The sequence below is a fragment of the Heterocephalus glaber genome, unplaced genomic scaffold (assembly GCF_053883595.1).
Source record: "Heterocephalus glaber isolate CG9 unplaced genomic scaffold, H.glaber_assembly_v1.0 deba00000331, whole genome shotgun sequence".
In the NCBI taxonomy this organism is placed as follows: Eukaryota; Metazoa; Chordata; class Mammalia; order Rodentia; family Bathyergidae; genus Heterocephalus; species Heterocephalus glaber.
Window position 1 is genome coordinate 44435616 of NW_028258142.1, and position 22651 is coordinate 44458266.

Genomic DNA, 22651 nt, shown 5'->3' on the forward strand with positions numbered 1-22651 from the left:
GAAAACAGAACAGCTGATAGTTGAGCAGTGTGAGAAGCTGATAGATCAGTGATTTCAGCCTGAGTGGAACAACCAGTCATGCTGTGTCAGACTTCTGAGCTCCATAACTGACCTAATGAAAAAGGTGTTTAAAGCTGCTAGTTTGTGGTAATTGTTCAGCGGTAGAAAACCAATACATTCTCCCTTTGAATAGTCTTATCTAGCCACAAAAATACCTGTTATATTTTCTCCTCTGGGTCATAAAACTTATAATATCATATCTTTCATCCCAAAGCCTCATATTTTTGTCTGACTTTGTGGCCACAGTTCTTAAATTATGTAAATGACAACTTTCTTTAGCCTCTCCTGTCTTGGCAAGTAACCTTTTCTGAGCCCACAAACCCAAACTGTGTCTGTGAGCATTCTTTGTTGCAAACCATAGAATGCACTAGGTATACTAGGTACACGAGGCTAGAAATTCACTTTAGCTAGGTAAGGCAGAAAGGGATTAATTAAGGGCCATTAGCCTACAAAATCATTGGTAGAGCCTTGGAGAGCAAACTATAATGAGAACTTTAATGCATAAAAGAGATGTTAAGTAGGAAGTACCTACAGATTAATGTAAAAAAGAAGTTGGGAGATTAGAAAATTACTATTGCACTGCAACATCCAACCCTGTGAGGTCAAAACACCTCTGAAATTATGCATGTAAGAAGAGCCAGTCTCTCCATTTGCCCCCTACCTCTACCTGCTTATTCTTTTTCCAGATTTTTTGAGAACAGGTTCTTTAACTCTGTGGTTCTTGTGGTCAATATCACCTACCTTAACACATGATTATATATTATCTTGAAGTTTTCACATTTTTACATGTTTTCTTGTTTAGCAGTACATTTCTTGAGACAGTATCTTCTACTTAAATTCTTAATAGTTGACCATAACTTCCCAAAGATAACATCAGGTCCTCATTAGGTACTGTAGATGTTGCTGACTCAGACTTTGGACTTACAGCATGTCCTGGTTATCTATTACTGGATAACCACCCCAAAACATAGTAGCTTGAAACAATGACTAATTCTCCTAGTTCTGTGGATTGACTGGGTTTAGCTAGGATACTGCTCATTTTAGACTTCTCAACTATTTGCAGTTAAATAGTGCCTGGGACTAGAATGAGGTGATGGCTTCTGTAGCCACATGTCTGGTTCTCTCAGTGCTGTTCAACATGGCCTATCTCAGAACACTAGCTTTGATTTATTAGGTAATGGCTTGGAACTCAAAGAAAAAGGGAAATTCCCAGTCCTATAGAAGTTTAAGTCCTGTGCCCGGTTCGGCAGCACATATACTAAAATTGGAAGAAGTTTAAGTCCACCTTTGGCACAGCATATTTCTTTACCATATTTTATTGGTCATAGAAATTTGAGGCTAACTTCAAATTAAAGGATGTGGAGAAATAGACTTCAACTCTCGATGAAATGGAATGGACATGTCGGGAAGGAAGGAATTGATAGCAGCCAACTTTGGAATAAACTACTAGAGAGAATAATGGTGTGTGTTCTCTTGCAACCTTATACCCCAGAGTCCCCTGAGGGTAGGGCCAGACATCAGTATGTAACCAGCTAGGTCACTGGCAAAAAATTCTGTATTCTATACTAGTGCATGTGAAGTAGTAAGTTGCTAAGACTGATGAAAGCTAGACTCCATTTCCATAAAATAATTTCTAAAGAGCTGAACCAAGGAACATGCCGCATCATTTGCACATAGCTCTTTCTCAATTAAACCTATACTTGAGTGTCAGAGAATTGATTTTGTGGCCTAACCTCTCAGCCTTAATGTTCTTATCATTAACATTTATTATGGCCTGGGAATGTAGCTCAGTGATAGAATACTTCTCTGGCATGCACAAGGCCCTGGGTTCAAGCCCCAGCACTACATACATACATACATACATATATACATATGTCTTATTATCCAGTTATTCACTATCTTGGCTTTAGTAGAACAGTGTCACATGGGAACAACCTTGAAGGGACAGGTAGCATCTCCCATCCTACCCTAATCAGAGACATAGCAAAGATTCATCCAAACCTAATGGCTTAAAGCTCCAAGTGTTTCTCCACAACAGCACTTTGCTTCCTATATCTTACAAAGGGTATTGAAAAGAAGGAAAACATTTTTTGTGGGTAATAATGTGGTACATTTCATTTTTCCAAAGTACTTTTACTGCTGCTTCATCTACCAAGGGAAATAATAGTATTCTGTCTTACTGAATGCAAAGAGAAGTGAAGATTCATCTCAGATCATAGGTCACACAACTACTCAATATATAAAGAAAGACCAGATCAGGTGGAGTTAAGAATTCTTAGCTGCTTTATTGCTGAACCCCAAAATGTGAGTGTTCTATTAACTTGGAGGAAACTTTATGTGCATAGAAAGGGTGTTGCACAATCAGAATCAATGAACCACATAAAACTAGAAGTCTGCCATATTTCTAGAGATTTTTTTAAATTAATAAATTTTATTTACAGTTGCCTAGGCCTCCTAGTAAATAATATACAGATCAAAATAGAATATAATTAAGTACAAACATAAGCAGTGCAGACCCTTCATTAGATTGAATGGTGTATCAGGAAAATCAGAGATCAGTGGGCACTGGAGTAATGAGAGTAAGAGGTAGAACTTGAAGCTAGCCTTAAGTATGAGTAGGACTTGGATAGATGAAGAAAAACATGGGCACATATGGGTATATGTATCAGGAACAGGGTACAGCATAACTGAATATGAGTACAGATTTGGTTTTTGAGAAGTTGTAGGAATTGACCCAATGAGGAAACTGACACTACTAAAGCACAGGATTTAGGCTATGGGAAAAAATAAAGTCAAGCAAATATAGTAAGTCCTCTATCTTCCAGAGCAAAGGGAGAATTAAGCAATATTAGATAAGAAACAGGCCTAAGTATAGGCAGGAGCCTCCAGTGGTATGCTGAGGATGGATCAAACCAGGAAGAGATTTTGTGGCTGTGATTTCTTCAAGGCTTGTTGCTGTGAACATAGTGTAAAACAGAAGTACTAACTGTGGGAATAATTTACACAGTGTCATAAAGAGAAAAGGTACATAGGCTTTGCATTAGTTTGATAGGGCTGCTGTAAAAGCACACCTTTATGGTTTAGAACCACAGAAATTTATTCTCTCACAGTTTTGGAATCCTAAAATCTGAAGTCAAAGTATCAGCAGAGCCTTGCTCATTCTGAAACTTGCAGGAGTTAGATCCTGCCTTTACCTCTTCCTGGTAGTTCACCAGCAATGTTTGTCATATTTTGTCTTATAGATGCTTCACTTCAATCCTCTATCTTTACAATGCCATATTCCATCTGTATGTTTCTTCACGTGGTGTTCTTTCTAGTATAAATAGGGCACCAATCATATCGGACTAGAAGTCTGCCCTACTCCTGTATGACATCATCTAAACTAATTACATCAGCAATAACCCTATTTTAAAATAAGATCATATTCTGAAGTCCTGGGGCTAGGACTTCAACATAATTTTGTGAGAAAGAATTCAAGCCATAATAATGTTTATAACAGATTTTATGTCTTATACCAAGAACTTCAAAATCTTGAAAATAGCCGGGGATTTAGCTCAGTTCTGCCACCTGCCTCGAAAGCACAAGGTTCTGAGTTTGATCCCCAGTACCAAAAAAAAAAAAAAAAAAAAATCTTGAAAACAGATGAATAGATAAGTAGAGAATGTAGGATGAAGTATTGGAATCTCTTACATCCCAGGTGACTTTTTATTTACCTCAGAGTAGGTGGTAAATCACAGTTCCACAAAGAGAAGGAGACTGGATTATTTAGAGACCTTTTTCTCCTTTGAGGATGTATAGATACAACTTATTTTATTCTCAGAATATTTCTAGACAAAATTCATTTTTTATGTTAGCCTAGCTTCTAAATCTTGTACCTCAGAGAATAGAATATTATGTTCAGAATGAGTTTTCTTTAGAAGAAAAGCAAACAAAGTTTTATGTCTTATAAAATTTAATGAGTTATTCCTTTTCACTGTAAGTGTATATATTTAGCTCACTGAGAAGTTCTGTGTGAAATTACTAAGAATTAGAATCCTCTTCTTTAATCAACAAGGGACTGAGTAGTGATTGAGTATAATACACTGTATGTTTTATTGGTGCTCTTTCTAACAAGAAGATATCATCTTAGGTTATGGGACTGAGCACCTTTGCAACCAGTTCTCTGCTTTCAGGTGATACAGGGGATTTAATGTTCATCAGAAGGATTGGATAATCCTAGTGCTATTACCAGTAATTAATCAACCTGTATTGTAGACTGTGCAAGTGAGCTGATTTCAACTCTACCAGACTTGTCTTTTTATTCCTGTAGAATCTTCTCCAGGTGTGACAGAGGTGACCATCATAGAAAAAGCACCTGCAGAACGTCATATGATTTCTTCATGGGAACAAGTAAGTGTTGTCATGTGACATTCTCATCTTCCTACAAAGGCCCTCAGTGCCCCTGAGAAGGAAAAATTAGGGCAGGAAACCTGTTCCTGTGTCAGGTCACAGCTGCTTTCCATTCCATGCCATTTCCTTTCTTCTAATAAAACAACTTTATTGAACTAAGAACATACATACCACACAATCCACAAACTTAAGTAAAATAAAAGATTCAACAGATTTCCAGCATATTAACAGAGTTGTAAAACTGTAACCATAATCAAATTTAGGTCATTTTTATTATCTCAAATCAAAACACTCTCTCTACTAGCCATTGTCTCCTAATCCCCCGTATCCCCCAAATCTGGGCAGCCACTGAGACACTCTGCATCTGCATAGACTTTCCCACTCTGGGAATTTATTTCTTTTTCTTTTCTTCAAAATAGACCATGGTCATAACAATAACAAAAACCCCAACATCTCCAAAGAAATCTAAATCCTGCAAAGCAAGCTTTCACACTACATAAGAGTGAAACTAGAGACTGATAACAGAAACATATTCATCCCATGCCATTTCCTCAGTATTACCCCTAAGCCCTGGTAATGCTATGGAGGCAATGGATATTTGAAGTTGTACACAATAAAAAAAAAATATCAATCAAGAAAAGGAAAAGATATACCTTGAGTAAGCATCAGGCTGGGCAAAGCTTGGGTGAGTGTGCAAATAACTGCTAACCAGATCCATAGCTAATACATTCCCAGTTTTCCTCTGATCTTTAATTCATTTATTCAGTATAACTTTTAATCTCCTAAAATGGTCCAAGCATTGTGCTTGTTACTTAGCCCTGGGTCATTGGTGATTTTTTAAAAGACTCTTTTCTCACCACTTGATCTTACTGTCTTAAGACAGAGTAGATTGTTACAAGCATAATTACAAATTGGACTAAGTACTATGAAAGAGGTAAAGGGAGAACTGTCCAGAGGCCTGACCTAGTAGGGAGGTTGACAAAAAGTTTTCCCAAAGAAACTGTGAAAAGTTGTTTGTTAACCAAGCAGATGGGATGCAGATGAAAGGGCTTTCAGTCTATGTGAAGTCTTTGAGAAGAGGAAGGATTATATTATTCCAAAAACATAAAGAAGGAGTGCAGGAGAGCAGGGGAGAGGTCAGAAAGGACCAGGACATGCAGGACTCATAGATCAGGAGTTTGTTCTACATCTTGGGAGTAGGGAACTGAGAAGTCAGTTTTCTCTTTGGGAAGATCATGGAACACAAGTGAAGTTGACTGGGAAATGATCAAATCAGGCTAATTAGCATATTCTTCACCTCAAATATGTATCATTTCTTTGTGACAAGGACATCCAAAGTCTTTTATTTTAGCTATTTTAAAATACATATTATTAATTAACTGCGGTCATCATCATGCTTTGCAATACAACACCAGAACTTACTCTTCCTAATGCACTGAACAGTATTGCCCCTTTCCCCAGCCTCTGGTAATCACTCTACTCTACTTCTGTAAGTTCAACTTTTGTAGATTCTACATGTAAGTGAGATCATAGAGTGTTTATCTGTCTGTGTCTGGCTTGTTTTACAGCATTATTAAAATGCCTTTACCATCCACAATTTACAGATTCAGTAATCTGTAAATCTCTGTGAAAATTTCCATGTCAATCTTTATAAAAGTAGTAGAAAACAATCCTAAAACTCATATGGAACCCACATAGCCAAATAAATAAATCTTGACTAAAAAGAACAAAACTGGAGACATTAAATTACAGGATTACAAAGTATGTTACAAAGCTATAATAATCAAAACAACATGGTTCTGGCATAAAAATAGACACATCAACCAATATTGAGCTCTTATAAAGTGGCTGATCTTGTCAGAGCCATTTGATGGTATCTCTATGGCTTTGTCTGGTTGACACTGTTACAGGTAACATTGAGAAAAAGATGTGATTGAATACATTTCTCTTGACCCTTTACAAGGTTAAGCCAGCCCTTGAAGGAAAACTGCCCTCGAGGTTCTTGTCTAGGGTGGAGCACCATTAAGATTATGTTGTATTATGTCATTCACTTGAAGCAATTTCTGAGGTGTACCTTTCTTTGTGTCTTGTACTATATATTGCCCACAATTCTTTAAGAAGACTTTACCCATTTGTCTCTATTTTACCTGTTACACTGTAGTTTATTCATCTGGAACTTGCTTTCCATAGCTTCTTTTGGGACTAGAGTCTGCATACAGAGCATCTCATTGGAATGTAGCCTGCCTTCTGGACACTGCAACTGTCTTGGGTTCCATTCAGCTTAGACTGATACTTAGAAGACTGCAGCTATAGGGCTGGATAAATAGCCATCAGAGGTCTGGAAAATTAAAGAGTAGTTAGGAGAGAAAGAGATTTTTAACTAACTGGACTATAAAAGGAACATTCTCCTCAGACATACTTGGTGTGATTAAAAAATATACAATGAATTTTTTTGTTCTTTAAAATTTATTACAGTAAAAGAAACTCTTTACTGAGCAACAACCCAGCACTTTTCTTTTTTTTTTTTTCTTGAGACAAAACCTTGCTAAGTTGCCCGAGTTGGCCTTAAATTTGCAATCTTCCTACCTCAGCCTCCACAGTACCTGGAATGAGAAGAATGTGCCATGGAGCCCTGCTTAGTTTCATACTTTTGAGTCTTGCATTTAAGTTATTCATCCATTTTGAGTTGATCTTTTTATATGGCGAGAGACAGCGGTATAGACTCTTTAGGATGGATGTAGTCATTTTTCCAAACATCTTTTATTAAGAAGATTGTCCTTCCTCCATCGTATGTTCTTGCCATCTTTGTTAAAAACTAATTGGCTGTAAATATATGGATTTGATTCTGGGCTTTCTGTTCTGTTCCTTTGTTCTTTGTCTGATTTTATGCTAGTCCAGGGTACTGTTTGAGTTACTGTAGCTTTGTTTAATGCTTTGAAGACATGATTGTAGTGTTTCAAGTTTTATTCTTTTTTGCTGAAGATCATTTTGGCTATTGGGCAGTGTGGTCTTATGTGTTTCCGTTCACATTTTAGGATTTTTTTTCTGTTTCTGTGAAGAATATCATTGATGTTTTGATAGGAATTACGTTGAATCTGTAGATTGCTTTGAGTAATATGAATATCTTAACGAAGTTAATTCTTCAACGCATGTGCAGAAACTGTCTTTCCATTTTGTGTTTGTGTCCTATACTTCCTTTTATCAATGTTTTCTAATTTTCATTGTAGAGAACATTTCCTTGGTCAAATTTATTCTTCAGTATTTTTCATAGCTTTGTGAATGGAATTTTTTCTTTATTTCTTTCTCAGCAATTTTATTATTAGAATATAAAAATCTGGTTTTTGTGTGTTGATCTTATCTACTGCAACTTTACTGAATTTGTTTATAAATTCTAACTTTTTTGGTGGAGTCATTAGGTTTTTTTAGTATATAAAACCATGTTATTTGCAGAATTAATTTGACCTTCTCTTTTCCTATTTGGATTCCCTTTATTTCATTCTCCTGTCTTCTTGTTCTGGCTAAGACTTCTAATACTTTATAGAATAAGAGCAGTGAAAGTAGACATTCTTATCTTGTTCTTTTTTTAAAATTAATTTTATTGGCACATTTTAGGTATACAATATAATTACATTCATCATTGGAGATTTGTACCTTTATATAATATATCTGGATTCTTATTTTTCCCCTTCCCCTGCCCCCGCTTCAACCCCTCCATCCCTCCCTATTTACAAAGACTGTTTCCATTTTTTCATTTTCTCATATTCATTCCATTCCCTTCTTTCCTTTCCTCTATCCCTCCCAATTCCCCATCCCCTTGCACCTTTTCTTCTATTTGACATTATCAATTATACATGTTGACTCTTATTTACACTTTCAGTTTTTCACACCAGAGAAGCTATTCAGTATTTACATGTGTGTCCTATTTATTTCACTTAAGATTATCACCTCTTATCTTGTTCTTGATCTTAAAGGAAACAATTTAAAGTTTTTCCTATTTAGTATGAGGAGGTACACTGCTGTTATACCTAATTTTTTGAGGGTTTTTATCATGAAGGGTTTTTATCACAGATTTAATCAAATGCTTTTCCTGCATCTATTGAGATGATCATAAGGCTTTTGTCCTTCATTCTGTTGATGTGATGCATATATTCATTGATTTGCATATGTTCAACCACCCTGCATCCCTTGTATAAGCACCATTTGATCATAATCTTTTTTTTTTTTTTTTGGTACCGGGGATCAAACTTGGGACCTTGCACTTGCAAGGCAGGTGGTGGAACCACTGAGCTAAATCTCCAGCCCTGATCATAATCTTTTTGATGTGCTGTTGGATTCAGTTTATTAGTATTTTTGAGAATTTTAGCATATATGTTCATCAGAAGTATTGACTGGGTGTTTTCATGTTTGTTGTGCCCTTGTCTGGTTTTACTATAAGGGTAATCCTGGCTTTGTAGAATGAGATTGGAGGGGCTCACTCCATTTCAATACTTTGGAATAGTTTGAGACTTTGTGTTAGTTTTTCCTTAAAGTTTTGGTAAAATTCTATAGTGTAGCCATCTGGTCCTGGGCTTTTCTTGGAAGACTTTTTATTACTGATTCTATGCCACTGCTCATTATGGGTCTGTCTGCTCAAGATTTTTACGTGCCCTTGAGTCTGTTTTGTTTAGTTATAAATGCCCAGAAATGTATCCATTTCCTATAAGTTTTCCAATGTGTTGGCATGTAGTTGTTCAAAATCATTCTGAATGATCATTTGTTGTTTCTGTAATAGCAGTTGTCATAGCTCCTTTTTCATTATTGATTTTACTTGGGTCTTCCTCTTTTTCTTGGTTAGTCTAGCTACAGTTTTGTCAATTTTCTTTTCAAAAAACCAACTCTTTGTTTCATTGATCTTTTGTATTGTTGTTTTAGTCTCATGCTTCTGCTCTGATCTTTGTTATCATTTGTCTTCTGATAATTTGGAGTTTAGTGTGTTTTTGCCATTCTAGTTTCTTATGTTGCGTTTTTAGGTTATTTCTTTGCAATCTATTTTTCTATGTAGATACTTATTAGTGTAAACTTCTCTCTTAATACTTTTCTTGTATCCCATAGCTTTGTTATGTTGTTTTTCATTTTCAATTCTTTCCAGAAATTTTTCAATTTTCCTTTTGATTTCTTTATTGACCCATTGTTTGTTTAAGGGAATGCTGTTTAAATTTCATGTATTTCTATAATTTCTAAAGGTCTTCTTCTTGGTTTGTAGTTTTATTTCATTGTGGTCAGAGAATATATACGCTGTGGTTTCATTTTCTTTGACTCTACTGAGGCTCATTTTGTGGCCTAACATATGGTCTACCCTGGGGAATGTCCCACATTCTAGTAAGAAGAATGTGAATTTTGTAGCTGTTGGTTGAAATGATCTACAAATGTTTTTGGGGGGTGTCTATTTGATCTGAAGTATGGTTTAAATCTGATGTTTCTTTGTTGGTTTTATGTCTGTGTATGTGTGTGTGTATGTGTGTGTCTGTGTCTATGTCTGTGTATATGAACTGTCCATTGATGAAGGTGGGTGTTGAAATCCCTAGTTATTGTTGTTTTAGAGTTTGTGCCTCCTTTTAGATTAAGAGTTTTATTTAAATAATTGGGCACTCCAGCAATTGATGCACATACATTTGTAATTGTTATTTTCTCTTGTTTCATTGATCCCTTTTTCATTATATAATGACCTTCTTTATCTATTTTGATAGTTTTTTACTTAGAGTCTATCTAACATAGTATAGCCACTCTCTCTCTCTCTTGCTTTTGGTTTCTATTTGCATGTTGTAGTAGTCAGTTTTCCATTACTGTTAACAAATATGAAAGATAAATCAACTTCAAATGAGGAAAGATTTATCTTGGCTCACAATTTTACCATCATCAGTCCATGTTCTGTTGATCCTTTGCTTTAGGGCCTATGATGAGGTAGTATTACTTGTCTGGTGTGTGTGTCAGAAGAAGAAATGTTGCTCACTTCATGGCAGTTGAGAAGCAAAGAATGGAAGAGAAAGGGCTGGAATCCCAATATCCTTTTCAGGGGTATACTTCCAATGACCTAAATCTTGTGACTAAGGATGCCTCTTTTAAATTTCACTACTTCCCAAAAATGCTCAGCTTTGGACTAAGCCTTTAACATATGGACCTTTGAGGCACACTTAAGATCTAAATCTTATTTCCATCTCCTCATTTTCAGACTGTGTGTCTTTGCTGGTGAAGTGAGTTTCTTGTAGGCAGCTTATCATTGGGTCTTGCTTTGCTTATCCATTCAATCAGTCTGTATCTTTCAGTTGGGGTGTGTAATCCCTTTGCATTTAAGGTTTTTTTTATTTTTGATAGGAAATACTCTATCATTTTGCTAAATTTTTTGGTTTTGTAAATCCTTTTCCTTTTCGTCCTCTTTTTGATATTTATAATTTGGTGGGTTTTTATTCTCTATTTTTTGTATATCTGTTCTATTGACTTTTGTAGTTTTATGTATTTTTACTTCTAGTATAGAACTTTTTAAAACATTTCTTACAGTGCTGATAAACTCTCTCTGCTTTACTTATCTTGGGAAGACTTTATTTGTCTTTTTTAAAAAAAGAGAAATTATTCTTGGTTGTTCTTTGTATATATCATCACTTTCTCTGCTTACCTGTAAGGTTTCTGTGGAGAAGTCTACTGCTAGTCTGATAGAGATTCCTTTTTATGCCACCTCACACTTTTTTCTTGATTCTTTTATAATTCTTTTTTCACTTTGTATTTTTGGCAGTCTGATTATAATACATCTTACAGAGGATTTTTTAGGGGAGTCTATTTTAAAAGTTGCTTTGAGCTTTCTGAATGTGGATGTTAGTATCTTTCCCAAGATTTGGAACATTTTTAGCAATTGTTTCATTAAATAGATTTTCTATGCCTTTTCCTTTCTCTTCTCTTTCTGAAACAAAAATGTTTGCACTCTTAATGATGTCTTGTAAGTTTCAAAGTCTTTCTTCATTCTTTTTAATTTGGTTTGTTTCTTTGATTGGGTCATTTCAAAAACCTATCTTAAAACTCAGAAGTTTTTTCTTCTGCCTATTGTATTGTGTTATTGAGGCTCTTCACCATATTTTTTATTTCATTTACTGAGTTCTTTAGTGGCACACTTTCCATTTGGTTTTTTATCTCTTTGCTCAATTTCTCCTTTATGTCATGAATTGTCTTCCTAACTTGCGTGAATTGTCATAATTCTCTGGTATCACATAAAGTTTCCTTAAAAATCATTCTTCTTAATTCTTTGTTAGGCAATTCATTGATTTCTTTGCTTTAGAATTTGTTGCTGAGTATTCCTTTGGAGGCATCATGTTACCTTGTATTTTCATGTTTCCTGTGTCTCTATGTTGATTGAGTATATCTGGTAAGTTGGTTGCTTCTATCAGTTTTTAAGGGTGACTCTTACAATAAAAGATTATTTCTGGTGATGTGACCTAGGGTGTTGGTTAGATATGCTACATTGATTTTGGCTCCAAGATATAGTCTCCATGTTGCTTCTTCCATACTAATCAAAGTTGGCCTGCAGCTGTTTCAGTAATCTCTGCTTCAGTTGTGGGATCACACTGACAGCTGCAATGCAGCTCTTTTAGGTGGGGCAGAATCACTGGCAGCTGTTGGCACAGTGCACCCAGCTGCAGATATGAGACATGTATCAGTTTCTCAGGTTATAGGAGGGTGGGGCTACTCCAGTGGGTATAGCATGCCCAATAGTGGGGCAGGGTGCTAATATTTCAGGGCTGCATGAGGACCAGGGCCTACCCTTAGGCTCAGACCAAGAAACTGTCAGTGTTTAAGAGCTATACAGGTAACTTTCTAGGGGCTCTAGGGGCCAACCTGCTCTAGGTAAGCTTCCCAGCTGCTTCTCAGGACCAAAAGTGGGTTGCCAAGGCCTTCTGTTTCACAAGTTCTCACTGGGCCAAGCTTCTGAGATCAGGCTGAGTAGTTGCTTCTTGGGGCTGCAGAAGAATAGGTAGGGCCTCTCAGCAGCTTCCGGAGAAGACCTCAGTGAGCCAGGACACTCAAAAAAGAGAGCTACCCATCTGCTTCTCAGGGCCTCTATAGACTGAACTGCTCAGGGTGAGCTGATCCACTATTTTCTGGATACAGGGCCATCTGACTGACTCAAGTGCAGCTACACAGCTGTTTCACTGGACCCAGTGAGGGAAAGGTCTCAAGATGTTTCTGTGCAGCAGGAGCCTGAGTGAGGGAGGCCACAGCATGGGCTAGGCTCTTTCTGTGGGGCAGTGCAGCAGTGTGGTAACCTGACAGCTCTCCAAAATAGGCTTTGGACCTGTCAAGGCCATAGACTTCTCCAGCAACACATGCCTCAAGTGTCTGAGGCATGAGAATTGGCAGGAGCCTCTTGGTTATTACTTTTTCCCTGTCTAGCAAAGTCCCTCTTAATTCGGGGTTGATCTAGAGAGGCAGAATGGTAGATGTTATATATTTAATTCTCTTCTTTATAAGGCTATGATGTATCCCTGTGCTCTGCATGTCTCTGATATACCCTACTGGACTCCAGTGCTCTGTTTCAAATACTCTAGTGAAATACAAGGGCTGATCAACAAAATGGTGTGTGTTTAAAAATAAATTATTACAACAAATGACAAATTGTCATTAATCGCCCTCAAAATATCCTTCCTCACTTTGAACATTTTCTCATCATTCTGGCCATTTTCTGAAGTAGTTATGGAAGTCCTCTTTTTTTAGTGTTTTTACAAGGTATAATAAAAAATACAGTGAATGCTGCTTCTGAATGCCATCCAACAGAAATGTAGGCTCATAAGAACATGACAGTGCATCCCCTTTATTCAACAGATCTGGCAACATGTGACTCCTGGCTCTTCCTCAAAGTCAAAAATGACAATGAAAGGTAAACATTTTGAATTGATTTAGAACATCACGCCAGCCATGACAGCACAACTAAAGACGCTGAAAAAAGAAGACTTCCAGAACTATTTCAGAAAGTGGGAAGAACAGTGGGAAACTCTTCAGAGCAACAGGGAGAGGAGGTGTGTTTTGAGGGAAATTAATAGCAATATGACTTTTACTATAATAAAAATTAAACATTCACTTTATTTTGTGATCACTTCTCATAGCTATTTTGTTGTTGTCATTTGTTGTGGAAGGAAGTGTGCAAAGTACCTTAGTGAGCTATCTTTCCTACTCATAAATCTTTTCCCCTGGATTCTAAAGCACTGCCCTCTTCAGATTCTTCTTCCTAATTCACTTTGCCTCTTGTAGCTGCAATACTTATTTCTTACACATTTGTCTCTGTGTAAATTAGAAATTAATTTGGCTCAAGGAAGTGTAATATTAAAATAACAATAGCTTAAACAAATAGGAATTAATATTGGTCTTGTAACAAGCCCTGAGGTAGATAATTGGAGTTGATTCATCAGCCCAGATAATGTTAAACCATTATTTCTATAATTATTTTGTCATTTTCTTTTATAATGGCCAGTTGACTACTAGGGTCCCACCTGCCACCTCCAAGCACAAGACAGGAAGAAAAAGTGAGGGATGTTTCCAGCTCTGTCTCCTTTCAACAGGAAGTTGAAAATTTTCTTGAAAATATCATTGAACTTGTGTTTACAACTTAATGTCCAGTTCTAATTGTAGACTGAGGTCTTAAAAGCAGGTATTTAACAAGACCTATTGCCATCTCAAGCAAAATGAAGGTTTTGCCAAGCAGGAAGAGAAAGGTGGATTTGCATAACACCGCCTCCTCTGTACCTTGCCTCACTTCTCTTAGTGTTTCTAGTGTCTAGCACAGCATTTATTCCATTACAGACGTTCAATAAATGTTGGATGGATGAATTAGATAAAACATAAGTCAGATAAAATATAGAATTATCCCAGCATCATCTGGCTGTTTTTCCACAGTCCTACAACTGAGGCCCCCACACCTAGAAGCTCTAAAACAAGGAGGTTTCAAATGCAAAGGCTTCCCACAGGAGTCCCCTCACATGTAAATCTTGTTGGCTAGTTAAGAGCCTTACTGTTCTGAAGGTTGTTTTGGCTGAGTTTTGTCACATACAGTACTTCCTTCACCAAAATATATGGTGCCCCCAGATAGGGGAAATTTTTATAAATTTTTTCATCATGTATTTTTAGAGGGAGACTGATGGTTGTATGGAGAAAGGATTTGGGGCAAACCGTGCTGCCTTTTCTCTGAGTGTTAAACAGTTCAGCTCTGGCCCAGAACTCTCATATGCTACTCAACAAAAGGTTTGGTAAACTAGGCGCCCCATCATTGGAGGGACTTTGAGAATTCTCATGGGGATCTCATACCATCCCTTCACACCCTAGGTTTTCCTTCCACTTCATGGAATGTCCTCTCCAAGAAGAGTTTAAATAGATGTGCTGTCTTATCTCCTCACATTTCCAGTAGTGTTTTAGTGCTCTTCAGTGAGCTTCATGGGCAACCCTTCCTCTGGCTGTTCTTGAGAACAGATACACAAATATCCTGCTCAGAAAGGACAGGCACCTATAGAAACATTAATTTCCATCCTCTGGCTTCTTTATGACTTAATCTTGCATCTGCTACTCATCTCTGTTCCAAGACAAAGTGGCCTCTAAAAATGGAGGGAACAATGGAGTACAAAAATTGTTCAAAAGTAGAGAAGGTGAACAAGAGGCAGTGGACAGCTCTTTGAGGCTCAGCCAGTTCTTATGAAAGTTTTCTAGGAATCATTTTGATAGCTCTCAAACCTAATGAGGGGTAACAAGATTTGTGTTGGACTTTTTATAGAGTAGCTTAAAGAAACTATTGTGGTTAGCCTCTTTTGGAGGAGAAAAAAATACTGAAAATTGGGAGCCATGTGACAGCATCATCTTTGGACAAGATAGAGCAATAGTTGTAAACAAGTCAGCTGTTACTGTAGACACTGATCAGCAGGGTATTCTGTCTTCTTAACCTTCTTCCCAAATTCTCCCTCCAATCTTGATATGCCTCTCTTCTATTCACATTCTGCCAGTCTTCCCTCTCCTTTTCCATCTGCTCCCCTCCAAGAGAAAAAAAGACTAAGACTCTGGTGTGGAGAGAAGCCATTTGAAATGGGTAGATTGTTCGTGGGGAACAGCAGACTTTTTCCAGACTGACAAAAAGAGAAATTAAAATGGAAGTAACTGGCCAGGGCAGGGAAGCTTCTACAAATGGTACCCTGGAAGACCCACTCAGAAAATGTAAACATTCAGCAAAGAAGCAGCAGGGCCAAGGCCCACTACTACTTATATGAGAAGGTTTACCTGACAATTTATATTCGTGTTTGAAATGTATTATATAATTTCACTGACTTTTTTGTATATTAATGAATTTTCAGTTTTTTAAAAGACACTGGTATAAAATACTAAAACTTATTTCTTGGGTAAAATATCATAACAAAAAATATCACTGCTACTGGAATTCTTAGCCTAACTTAAAAACAAACAATGCCAAGTAATCTACCAGCTCTTCTCTGCAGGGATCTCTTTGAATCCCCATTAAGAATAAGTGGGTGTGGTGGCACATACTTGTAATCTCAATGAGCATTGCAAGTTTAACTCCAGCCAGAGCAACTTAGTAAGGCCTTTCTCAAAATAAAAAGGGCTGGGGATGTAGCTTAGTGCAATGTTTAATCCTCAGCACCAAAAAAGAAAAAAGAAAAAAAAAAACACGAACAAAACACAGACTGGTAGACAGTATTTTCCTTGTCTACACCACAAGATGGCACTAGTGATCAAAATCTTTGAGTGGATACTGGCTTTAGGGGGCTACAGGAGGAAAAGAAGCTTATCAGAACACTATTAACTATAAATCTCTTGTGCATGGGCTTCTGGGGTTAGAGAGAGGCATTCTTCATGCAGTTTTCCTCTCTGGAATCACAGAGAATACAAGAAGACACCCTAGGGCACCCAGGAAAGGAATTGGAGAACCCATCTTTCTGTACACTCAGTGATTTGAATTGACTAGAGAAGACTGGTCAGGCCTGTGCACAGATGGGAGTTATTTAGTATCTAAGGTTTGTTCCTGTGCTTCCTAAAAAGATACTGAACTGTTCCTTTGTTTTCCACACCACCAGTTTGGAGGACTTCTTATCCATGTGATATATTTGTGTATATTCTAAACTTTCTAAGAAATGTCAGAAATATTAGAATAGGTTCATTGCATTGAATGCTTTAGAAATATATATTCTTCACTTTTAAAATGCTCTCATTTGTCCAGTAATTTATTTCAGTAAACAATATGTGCACATGGACCTGGAATTTATGACAATGATTGTTATGCTCTAACATTGCCAGACCTCATCTCTCATCACATTCTCCTATTTCCTCCGTAGCTTGTCCTCTTTGAGCCCTTTTTTCAGCTAGCCATCAGGACATATCACAGCAGAGCAGATGCCTAGTCTGCTTTATCTGATGAGGCAAAAAAAAGAAAAAGTCAATCTGGTGAATCTGCTTATAGACCTCTCAGTACGTGTCTAAGTTTTGTAGGTAATTATGAGTTATCCTATTTCAAATGCTTTGAGGTTCATCCCTATTCCCTTTTTCTCAGCCCTCATCTAACACTCAGCTGCTTTGTAATTCTAGAAAAATAACTGTATGATGCCTGAGGATATGAAGAACTTTTACCTGATGACCAATGGCTTCCACATGACCTGGAGTGTGAAGCTAGATGGTGAGCTAGTTCCCTTGCTGTTGGGGACCATTGCACTGATGGAGAGTTTGGATGGAATGACTCTGAGGGCCTTACGACTTCACTCTTTGAATCTGGACAGTTTTTATGGGTGCTTATCAAATGCCATATCCAAAAGTTTTAATTTTATCTCAAAGCTAACTGATATTAACAGTACTTCACCTACCACCACACTGTTCCAGTGTCTAGCTGGGTTTGACCTGGAAGCTCAGTTTAGAGGCTTCTTTTTGCAATATGGTGGAGGAAAACATTAAACACTGCACAAAGACCCAACCAACTCAAACATAAAGCTGCTGAGTATTCCTCCTCAGAAGAGTCATGTCAGGGTCAGCTATAACACTAGCCTCCAGTATTCCTGGAAGCAACTGCCCACATCGTCCAAGCTCCTTCCCTCTTCTCATCATTGTGAAGACTTCAAGGCTCTAACCCTCAAACCACAGCCTTTCCTTCTCTCCTTTATGATCTCAGCATAAGTCACCAACCAGCTCAGTTTTTAGGCTGTCATCTTAGCCTTCAGTGTTCCTAAGCCAAGACAGTTGCATTGAGCATGTGAGAACTCACAACCCTGTACATATCAGAGATTGTAGATACTATGTCGACATGAAAGACAGCACTGCACATTTAGGTGAAGACTTTGGTAAAAGCTCATAAGCTAGGAAATCTTGATCTAGCCATGGGAGTCCAACACATTCTTGGCAGAGACTCACCAGCCCCACATTTGTTGGCCTGTATTGCTTCCATCTCCAACTACATCCCAAAGACAAAGCACCTACACCTCCCCCACTGTTGTCCCTAAGGTGGAGTTAACTTCTGTTGCATAGCAGATCGACAGAGCTTACTAATCTCCTTTATTGCCTCTGCCCTCTTCCTATACCACCTCAGTTTTTTTTTTTTATGATTCCCAGTGCCTTATCTCTCACAGCCGACCAGAAGTACTTTTTATAATTTACTAGTAAACATTTAACATTAGCTCCTAGCTTAGACTCCTTTCTGCCAGTGGTCTAGAAACCATTTGTCACCAGCATCAAGACCCTCCTTCAGACCATAAACATGACCTTTGGAATCTGGAGTGACAGACAGAGGATGGAGACAGGACTGATAGATTCTCCATTGCCCACATCATGGGGATAGGTCAGCCCCAAATGTGCCTCAGAGAAGAGATATTTCATGAATATTTTATAAATGAGCTTTTTCCATGATTGCAGTATCTTTGGTAATTTAATTATCCCAGTCCTGATTATTTTTATTCCCATTACCATACTCTTTCTTAGTTTAAGTCAGTGGCAGAAGAGGCAGCTTCTGATGTTTAGTGGTATTTTTTTCTCAGACAGTCTATATTCTATATAACACCTATTTCATTGTCTTTAACCATTCCCATTTTTTCAGAAGTCATATTTCTAAATCTTTGTGTGCCTCCTTGTGTCCAGCATCCTATATAACAGGAACCCTATTTAACAGATGAGGAAAACATGCAGTCTTCCTGTTCTTTATTTACACCCTAATCACAGAAGACGAACCAAGAAAGAAGGCTGCCAGGTTCTTTCCACTGAGTAAGAGTAAATGACAAATAGAAGGAGAGAGATTTTCTGTCTTGAAAGCTTGTAAGAAGAGAAAGAGGCTATCATCTAATCAAATCAAGGCTGTTATTCCTTTAGCAAATGTAATTCTTTTTATATAACTTTGGAAAAGAGAGAGTGAAACTGTTATTACACAATGTACTTTTCAAATAAGGGTCCTATATCCAGGCTTTTCAGCTTATTTTGAGTACCTCTTCTAAGTTTTTCTTCAACTGTGCCCAAATAATACAGTAGGTGATATTCATCACCTATGGCCCCCAGGTCTTTTTATTTATTTATTTTTTCTGGCATGAAAAGCTGGTGTTTTGGGACATGTAGTGAGTGATCCTTGTCTTTCCACCTACCATCAGATTCTTCAGCCATGCGACCAAACAGTAGCTATGCTTGGGTTATTGAGGGAGAAATCTTTCAATGAACATTATAACTAGGCTGTTATTTTATGTCATTCTTCTTTTTGATGTTCCCACAGAGCACATCATTCCTCTGGGCAACATGGCAATTAACAGCATCTCAAAGCTAACTGAGCTCAACCAGTCTTCTATGTATTCACTTCCTAATGCACCAACTCTGGCAGACCTGGAGGATGATACATATGAAGGTACCTGGAAGAATTTCTGCTTTGGGTTAGAAATCGGCATGCTTGTTATCTTTTTATCATATTTAGAACCAGGGGAAGAGGATGTAGCATTATAGTATGTTCCACCAAACTAAAACCCTTCCCATTCATAGCTTCCTAAGACCCTGGGATTAAGGTAAGAATAATAAAATTTAAAACAGCCTGTGTCAACAAAGGAAATTTTCATGAAGAAAATGCTGGGATTGGGATCCTTTGTTTCCTGCACCCAGTTCAGTGCCCTTAAAGAGACACTTAAAGAGAACTTGATGAGTGAATGAATATTATCAGCTTCACTCAAGATTTCAATCTCAAGAGGATTCGGGCCATATGGCACTGTAAATATAGTTCCTCTCATCTCCATTGCCATCTCCAAGTTCTTTGTTGCTTCTAAGTAAAATGGCTCATAGGTCAAATAGCTGCTAAACCCTATGAACAACAGGGTATAAGTGAGGACTTCTTCAGTCAGAATTGCTTATAACCGAGACCTTATGTCCTAGTCATTTTCTCGTTCCTAGAATAAAACACCCAACACTTGAAACTTAAGGAAGGAGAGATTTTGGCTCACATTTCAGTCCATACTAGGTTGACTCCAAGGCAGGATGGCATGGCAGAGGGGCATGGTGGAGGAGAGCTGCTTATAGCATGGCAGATAGGAAGCAGAGAGTGAAGAAAGGAGCCAGGAAAAGAGAAAAACCCTTCCAGGCCATGGCCCTAGTGACCCACCTTTCTGACTAGACCCCATCTCCTAATAGTAAGTCAGCTATAAACCTCTATAATCCAATTACCTTCCAAAAGCTTTGCTTGTGAGGCTTTTCAGGAACATCTAGCTATAAACCATAACCCCTATTACAGTGTCTAAATAGCAGTATATTTTTTCTTGTAGCAAGAAATCTGGTATAGCTGGTATAGTTGCCTGAGAAAGTCAGAATCCCTCTGGGTTCTTGTGGCAACAACCTCCAGGCCAGGATTCACTCTCAGCAACATAAGGCTGCCCTTAGATACCAGCCACATGACCCTTTCACATTAAGGCATAAAAATTTCTTCCTAGTGTTGCTATGAACCCTTTTTAAAAATGTAATCTAATTAAAGGAATGACTACCCATCATATTCATAGGTTCTCAGCTGCCCTCAGGGGAAAGCAGTGTGTACATCAGGGGGCAGTAATCTTGGGGGGCCATCTTAGAATTATGTGTACCCAACTTGGTTAAGGAAATAGTGGTATATTGTTTACAAATAAGGATGGAGTCAGATGGATCTAATCACATAAGCAACAAACAACAAACGATTATAACCAGTTGCTGACCTAAAATAACAAATTTGAATAAAATAAAATTTGTTTGGGGATAAATAACAGGGGACTCCTGTCTAGGATCCACAGACTGGTGACAAATCATAAGTATATCCAGAAGTATTATGATAAAAGGAAACTTTTAAAGGCAAAAAGGAGATGTCCACACAAGCTGGTCTGAAACAGGTTCACTGGTCTCAGAAGGTCATTGCAGAAATTGATGTTAGCCCACTGGTAGAGACAGACCTAAATTGCTAGGCAAGCATTTTTATATGAGCTTCTACAGTCTTGAAGAATTTATCACAGTAAACCTTGATACAGAAAATATATGCAAAATGAACAAGGGATATAAGGCAAAGAAGGCATGAGATACATGTAGGATGTGAAGGAATTTCTTGTGGGTTTTAGGATGTTCTTGTGATAGTTCTTATAGATTCCCAGACACTACTGATGACGGAAAAGCCCAGAATGAAGGCCTAATCCATCAGTGAGATCTAGGGCATTTTATCATATAATTCTTTTGAAAATAATACTTAAGAATATGTCAGAGAGAAGGCTTTTTCCTGTTTTTTAATGTACAGATCTGTGTTTGTAAGTTGAGTTTGTTTGAACCTTACTATTAACTTCTGGGTTTGCAGCCAGGGAAGACCAGCCAGAGAAGCCTCATTTTGACTCTCGAAGTGTGATATTTGAGCTGGATTCATGCAACGGGAATGGGAAGGTTTGCCTAGTCTACAAAACTGGGAAACCAGGTAAGTATCCTTCACAACACATAGTTATATAGTTTGGGTTTGGTCTTCCTGACTTTCCTTTTCAGCCATCCAGCAAAAAACACATACCTCTCTGGCCTCCTGAGATGCTCCCAGGACTCAGGTATGTGTGAAGACCTAGAAAGCACCTTTGATCATTTCCAGGCATTCCCCTTGAGGCCAACTTCTGGGCATCTTCATATGTTAGTTACTACAAAATAGTCAATGGTATTAGATAATAGATGAGAAAAATCTGAAAGACAAGGTCATTCTGTTCATAGACTCCGGCAGGCTCATGCATGAGATAAGTATCCAGGAAGCACATTTTCTTTCTTTTAAGCTTCTATATCTAGGCCAGTTAACATTAATAAATTCTGAGTCCCTAGACCCCACATGGGAAAGAGGAAAGAGGGCCAGGTAGTGGCTACTGAGGTTCTGTGCCCTTGAGCAGTAACCACCACCTGGGCCCCCAACACAAATCTGGGCCAAGGGACTGAAAATACAGAGCCTGCCAAGCTCTCTTCAGGTACCTCTCTCTGGTCGGGGAGATACAGACACCAAAATATACCTCTGGGGGATGAAAGATCATCTTTAGGTGGAGGAATTATAGCATAAGAGCCTGTGAGCTGCATCTTGAACTGCGATTGGAATTAAATTTGGGAGAGGGGCTAAAGGGGACATCTAACCAAAAGGACAAGTGGATAAAAGCCATGTCATGGGAAAGTACAACTGACTTGGAGGAGTAACAGTTCAATCCAGTGGCCTCTGTGGTTCATCTAGGGGATGAGGAGGGAAAGAAAGCCAAAGAAAAACTCCTCCCTCTCATGCAGAGGAATGAGTTAGATGCAATGTGGAGGACATAATGTGGAGAGTCAGTCAAGATTGTTTGGCAGAATGGCAGGATTCAAATAAAAATTTTTGTGACTGTATGTTTTGGGAAAGGAAGAGACTGGATGATGGAGGCCACTTAGGCAGATGTTACAGCTCTCTAAATGCAGATTAGCGAGGATAGGCTTGAGGTAGTAAGAATGGAAGGCCAGAGATGCAAGGCAAGAAGAGCTGTTACAGTAGTTCCTGTTTTTGTTCAACCAGGTCATCACACAACTGGGCAGGCTGGATTCGCAGGAATGAGTTGGTCTGGGTTTCTTTATAGTAGGTTTAGCCTGAGCCTCTTAGGAGAGCCTCTTCAAGAGAGCCTGAACCAGAGTTTCTCTCCATCAGAAAAGCTGAAACCACAGTATGTACTAGGGAAGAGGGGCACTAAGTCCC

The 22651-nt window shown here is 38.0% G+C and overlaps 1 protein-coding gene across 7 annotated transcripts in view; it reads left to right on the plus strand.

Moving 5' to 3' along the window:
• Tpgs2 (tubulin polyglutamylase complex subunit 2) overlaps nucleotides 1–22651 on the plus strand; it is a 36622-nt gene that overhangs the window by 7092 nt on the left and 6879 nt on the right. The window contains exons 2-7 of one of the 7 annotated variants that reach the window (XM_021236696.2): nucleotides 4370–4449; nucleotides 13294–13487; nucleotides 16797–16929; nucleotides 17047–17134; nucleotides 19199–19327; nucleotides 21272–21385. In XM_021236696.2, the coding sequence (XP_021092355.1) occupies nucleotides 16855–16929; nucleotides 17047–17134; nucleotides 19199–19327; nucleotides 21272–21385 (406 nt within the window). In that variant the 5' untranslated portion in view covers nucleotides 4370–4449; nucleotides 13294–13487; nucleotides 16797–16854. Of the gene's footprint in view, nucleotides 1–4369; nucleotides 4450–13293; nucleotides 13488–16796; nucleotides 16951–17046; nucleotides 17135–19198; nucleotides 19328–21271; nucleotides 21386–22651 lie in introns of all 7 variants that reach the window. The other 6 variants (XM_087189566.1, XM_021236697.2, XM_021236698.2 and 3 more) reach the window with 6 other exon arrangements.